This window comes from Salvelinus alpinus, chromosome 3, assembly GCF_045679555.1.
Source record: "Salvelinus alpinus chromosome 3, SLU_Salpinus.1, whole genome shotgun sequence".
NCBI lineage: Eukaryota > Metazoa > Chordata > Actinopteri > Salmoniformes > Salmonidae > Salvelinus > Salvelinus alpinus.
In genome coordinates this window covers 57,691,247-57,697,774 of record NC_092088.1, presented here as the reverse complement: position 1 = coordinate 57,697,774, position 6,528 = coordinate 57,691,247, and the positions used below count along the sequence as shown (strand labels likewise).

General features: G+C 38.6%; 1 protein-coding gene across 1 annotated transcript; it reads right to left on the bottom strand.

Annotated features, from left to right (window-relative positions):
* Positions 1 to 3,411: 3,411 nt before the first annotated feature.
* Positions 3,412 to 4,929, bottom strand: LOC139571000 (forkhead box protein G1-like). The gene has a single exon (XM_071393431.1). It carries the CDS (start codon positions 4,787 to 4,789, stop codon positions 3,731 to 3,733), a length of 1,059 nt encoding a protein of 352 aa, XP_071249532.1. The 5' UTR covers positions 4,790 to 4,929; the 3' UTR covers positions 3,412 to 3,730.
* Positions 4,930 to 6,528: the final 1,599 nt, after the last annotated feature.

Here is a 6,528-nt window from a genome sequence, read left to right as displayed (position 1 = left end):
TAGGCCTATTTTTTGGGGGGACATAGGCCTAGAAATTAAATGAATGATTGAACGGGAATGTTCGTTTTGAATAGTGTATGAAAAATAGGCCTATACTCTCAGAAAAAAAAGTTATATCTAGGGTTTTTTGGCCGTCCACATAGGATAGCCCTTTGAAGAACCCTTTTTGGTTCCAGGTAGAACCCTTTTGAGTTCCATGCAGAACCCTTTCCACAGAGGGTTCTACATGGAACCCAAAAGAGTTCTACCTGAAACGAAAAAGGGTTCTACCTGGAACCAAAACCGGTTATCCTATAGGGACAGCCGAAGACGCCCTCGGTACCCTTTTTTTAAGAGTGTATATGTGGTCCAATCACTCAAAGAAATGTGATCTGCACATATTAACCCAACACTTTCGGACTACTTTTGAGTCCATTATTACACTTTTATTTGTACCCTATATGTTACACTTTTTGTGTGAGGCTTGGGTTAGTTATAGACCTATTCGGTCCTTAAACGTGACATTAACCCTAAATCATCCCTGCCTTACCCTAAACCCTGCAGATAGGGTGGAATCATTGTAATATAGTCCAAAATAAATTACATGAATATGTCGCTTCTGTCCAAATGGTTGTATAACAAAACAGGCCTATAGCTCTACACTGTAGAGATATTGTGAGAGCTTCATTTATTTGGTCAATTAAAAAAAAATGTGTCATGTATTTTGGGTGTAATTGGGCTATGACCATTTTGTACGATTTTGTTCTAACAAAACACAATGAATTTATGTGTATGTGAATACAATATTTGAACATTATAAATGAATAGGCATAGATATTAAGTAAATTGTAGCATATTGCTTTGACATTAAGAATAGCTGTATGCGTTGCCTCTCAGAAACACGAACTGTACGCCATGTCACCCCACGTCATTGTTATTAATGAATGGGAAATGCGGACATCGATCCTTTCACTGCAGTTGAATCATATGCCATGCTTATCGAACACTCTCCACACATTGCACATTTCAATTGAATTTACACTATTTATTATTTATCTTTATTATGTATATTTTATCCACAGAAATATTAATTATTGAAGCGTAATTGCTCCCAGAACAAATTACCCTATCCTGCCTATTTCAATAATTAGAAAATAATTCCTTAGGTTACTTGGGCTGATTGTCTTCACAGAATTTTTTTTTTTTTTTTGGGACAAGCATAACATATTATATTTATTTAGATTTAGCCCTTCACCTTGTTAGATTCAGCAACAATATCGGACTATTGGATAGGATATGGGATGCTGTTATGGTGTAGACGCCCAATTTTATGTGAATTTGCACTTTTTTCATGCAAGCATAAAAATGTGCTTATTTGTTTATGTTGATAAAACAAGGCTACATACATTAGGAACACCTTCCTAATGTTAAATTGCACCCGTTTTTGCCTTTAGAACAGCCTCAATTCGTTGGGGCATGAACTCTACAAGGTGTCGAAAGCGTTCCACAGGGATGCTGGCCCATGTTGACTCCAATGCTTCATAGTTGTGTCAATTTGGGTGGATGTCCTTTGGGTGGTGGACCATTGTTGTTGAGCCTGAAAAACCCAGCAGTGTTGCAGATCTTGACACATTCAAACCGGTGTGCATGGCAGCTATACTATTTCCCATTCAAAGGCACTTAAATCCTTTGTCTTGCCCATTCCCCCTCTGAATGGCATACATACACGTCTCAATTGTCTCAAGGCTTAAATCCTTCTTTAACCTGTCTCTCCCCTCCATCTACACTGACTAAAGTGGATTTAACAAGTTACATCAATAAGGGATCATAGCTTTCAACTGGTTTCACCTGGTCAATCTGTAATGGAAAGAGCAGGTGTTCCTAATGTTTTGTACACTCAGTCTAGTTTTCCTCTGTCTATAGCGTGTCTGAATGTATAACAGTAGGCCTACATTAGGTTTGTGTTGTTCTTTCATTCATGATAGCAAACTTATTGCAAACTTGTAATGTCTTACACTTTAATCAAGTTAATGTTTTTCATACAGCAACAAAAACAGACAATACTCACATTAGGTAGGCCTATTCTAACAACAAAAAGTGCAAAACTTTGAAATAACATTTACCAAAAAAATCGTCAACATCGAAAATATAACGTTGTTAAATAAATAAAACTATAGTATTCCCAATAAAGGAAAGAAATCTGTCAAATGTTAGGCCAAAATGTGTCAAATGTAGCCTAATTGTTATTTGTTATGTTAATCAGCGCATTTACCAGTATTAATAGGCTACTATTTTGCTAGTAAATAGGCCTATTGGGCAATGAAAGCTTAACTGCTTATTACAATAACAACGCTGGATGTCATTTATTTGGATCAGCGTTTGCCAAACTGTGGTACTGTAAGCCTACCCCAGCGCTACGCAATCCAGATTCAGGAAGTAGATTATCATTGATGATCTTGTTGTTGTATTTATTTGAATAGGCATAGGCTAGGCTATATCAAACCATTTGTATAGGCCTAGGCTATATCAAACTATTTGTATAGGCCTAGGCTATATCAAACTATTTTTCTCAGAATGTGAGGTGGAATCCTAAGGTAGGCTAAATTACAGTTGAGTAAAGTCCTAATTTACAGAATAAAGTAGCACAAAATGGGCAATAGCAAAGGGTCAGTAGACATGTTTGTAATTTTGTCAGGGCAATAGCTATAGGACGCTGGTAGGCCTTATACATCGTAATTTGGGTTTAATTATGATAGGTAGACGTGACTAAGAAAACATTGGGAACCACTGATTTAGAAGTGAAATTCTATATTGGTGTGGATATTATAGGCTACGTCGGTTTGCCAAATTTGTACTTGATGTAGCCTAATAAAAGTAAATGATCAGACAATTAAAGGGATGTATTGCAGGCCTGAATAAGTAGCCTATAATACCGTATCAAGCATGACAAGGTTCAAGACAAGAGGAACTGGTTTTAACGAGAAACTGAAACTTCAAGTGCTTTATATGAAAGATGGAAACAAATGCGAACAAAGGGTCAGTTATTATGGCATGCTATTATAAGAGGAGGCCTGCACTGTCATGCACTGTTGTATCTTATAATCTACATGCGCTCATTATGGCTCGATCAACAAAACAGAGGACAAAATAGGCTATAATTAACTTATGAGTACACACTTAAAACTCCACTTCTCTCTAAAATGTGTTGCATACATTACAGATACAGCAGTAGCCTAGATTGGAGTCTATAGAAGGAGAACCTGAGAAGACATAACTTGTAGGCTTTTGTTTTATCCCGCGTGTCTTATTAACCCTGATCTTTATAAGGCGTTTTCCCAAAAAACTATTTCTAAATTAATTATTATATGACTAATGAATAATGATTTATGTTTTTTCTTCAATACTGATGAATACACTGACAATAAAATGTAAATACAGTGTTTAATAAATAGCCTACCAAACATAAATAAACGATTCAAAGAATTACAATCTTTGTACAAGATATAAATAGCCCGAAATATTGTTACATTTGGCAAGTCTAGTTACAGTTTAAACCCCACAGGTAACGACTTTTGTCCCTTTAACGCAAAAATAATAAATCGTTGCACTTCAGGATACATAGCCTAATATGGCCATATTTGCTTTGTGGATGTGTCGTTTCTGACCTAATTAGTGATCACTGTTTGTTTACCCCTATAATTGCCATTTCTATGGTGCTTTTATTTGTCCTTCCCATGTTGTAGTTGTGTCATCAATTTAAGAAAGCATTTGGAGTGACCCTCTTTTGATGTGACAACATTCCTGGAAACCCGCTAGAAACTCCCGGTGAAAAAGACGGTAGGGACGTTCGAAGTGAGTCCGAGAGCAGTGTTTGTGGGGAGCTCGTGGGTACACCGTAGCCTTGCGCGCTCTGCTGGAGATGCGGTGGCTGGTGCTGACTCCCTGAGACAAAGTAGCCACTATGTCCGGATAATAGACTAGACGTGCTTACACCGTAACTGTTTGACAAGCCCAGAGCACCGACAGATCCACTTAGATGGCGCGTAAGGTCCCCATTACTCAGCTGGTCCACCCCGGGGAGTAGGGACCCATACGCGTGCCCTTGGTTCAGAAATCCTGCTGATGATCCATTGTAATGGGGATGGTGCAATGATAAAAACGGCGAGATTTGCCAATACAGAGGGTTGTTTGCCCTGTCGTTTATTCCCAAACCAAGAGGCGAGAAGCGCATTCCACGTTTCATCGCCAACTTGCCTCTGGAGGTAGCAGAACGTCTCCGAAGTTTCCCCGTAGTTCCACCAATAAATACATCATCGCTCGAAGGGTCCAACATCCAGTAGTTCCCTTTGCCCGGGTCGTCGTAATGCCTTGGCACTTTCACAAAACACTTATTGAGGCTCAGGTTGTGTCGGATAGAGTTTTGCCAGCCTTGCTTGTGCTCCCGGTAATATGGAAAGTTCTTCATAATAAACTCATAGATACCGTTCAGAGTCAGCCTCTTCTCCGCACTCTGTCTGATAGCCATCATAATCAAGGCGTTGTAGCTGAATGGCGGTTTATCATATTTCCCATTTTTGCTAGGCTCTGTCGCCCGCAAGGTACCCTCGTCTTCCTCCTTTTGTTTCTCCCGGTCCAAAGGTGCAGATTCCATATCAGGATCCAGGGATTTTTCCGAATCAGACCCCGAAGAAGCAGTGTTTTTTTCCGGGAGCACCGAGTCCTGTTTGTCACATTTTGAGGGAAGCAGCAGACTCTTGATACTAAATGAAGTAGATCGGTGCACCATCGGCGGCTCTTTCTGATCTTCCATGCCGGACACTGACAAACAATGATTGGGCTTTGTGTTTAAAAAGGATAAGGTAAGACGCAATTGGATCAGGACATTGCATGCATGAAGGAACTTGTAGGATGGAGAGTTAGCCGGGACTGGGATGTAGAAATTACTAATTAAGGAGGTTCCGTCTTATCACTAGGCTACAGGGGAGGAGCCTGTAACTTGCAGATTTTTATCCCTCTTTCCCATTCGATATTGTTGAAACACGAAATAGACTTTCAGTGCACATATAGCCTATAGAAAACATATTTTCGTAAGGATTTGACTGGACGGCTGTATCCGTTTATCCAATGGCGTAACGCAGTTTTACGGCCCGTTCTAAAAGCAAATTTTCTGTCATTCTAAAAATAAAATTAAAGGATTATGACGTTTTAGTATGCTAATAATATTTTATGTCAATGCTAATATGGCAAAAAATCGCTAGCTAGCTAACCAACAACTGTAACGATGTATTTGAGAGACAAGTGCTGATTGTGCAAATGTTAGCTATTAATGTTATTTTTTGTAATCAACATTAGACGAAATATAGAAATATATTGTCAACAATCTAAGCCAACCCCCTCTGTTTTGCCCCATAGTTGGGCATGCTCAGTTTTGTTGCTAAACAACCAACCCATCTGGGTCAAGATACAAATGTGCAGTTTTATAACTAACTTATCTCATGATATTTTACACATTTTGCCATGAGGCTGAGAGAAAATGTAGCGGTTTTAGAGCTAATTTCTTGCTATTCTACACATTTTGCCATGAGGCTGAGAGAAAATATTACCGTTTAAGATAATTTCCTGTAAAATAAAAAATACATGGCTCATGACGTGTTCATATAGTTTAATATCTGGAACACAAAGCTATGCGGGTGTGTGTTTACCATAAGAGTGCGGGTGTGTGGCGTACGTGCATGCTCGTGTGACTGTTTCTGTCTATGTGTGGTGTGGTGTACGCATCAAAGTGTTCGTCGTAGTGTGCCCTGTTGTATTGAGGACAAAGGTGGTTTGAATAGGCTACAATGCATTTAATACTGCCTTGAGCATTGTGGATGCGCTCCAATCATACTATTGTTCTGAGTACTGGACATATCAGATGCACATCAGAGAGCCTACTCAGGCTGAACACCACTACTTGAGCGCCTCTAGTGTACTGGGATGTTCCTGCATTGAGTTCGCACTATTCTAGCAGCACGCAGGCCGGTTTTGTGACTAAATATAGGCTAATTGACTACAAACATAACATTTGGTGCTACTAACGAGCTGTGTAGCCCTATAAGTAACACGTTTGTTTTGGTCTATTCACTTAAAATAGAATAGCCTATGATGTAGACTTGACTTGAACAAATAAGCAACAGACTTAATTTGTTTTCGATCTCAGAAACTTTGTTTAGGACTGCATAAAGATGCCGATACAACCAGGGTTAAAATTATATTTTTTATGGTTTGTTAAACTGTACTTGTATATACATTACAATTTAGGTAAATGTTATCTCCCATTCTGAATATTAATGCATTACATTACATTTTAGTGACATTTTTAACTTAACGTAGACCTAATGATGATATACAAAAACTAGTAAGGTACTATGCCATTACTAATCACTACTAGTAGGCCTACTTTTGTTCATTGAATATTTGTGAACTCTTTAATAATTATCATAGGCCTACCATTAAAATAGTGCAATTTTATATGATTGTTATTATTAGTGTGTGTGTTGTTGTTGGAGT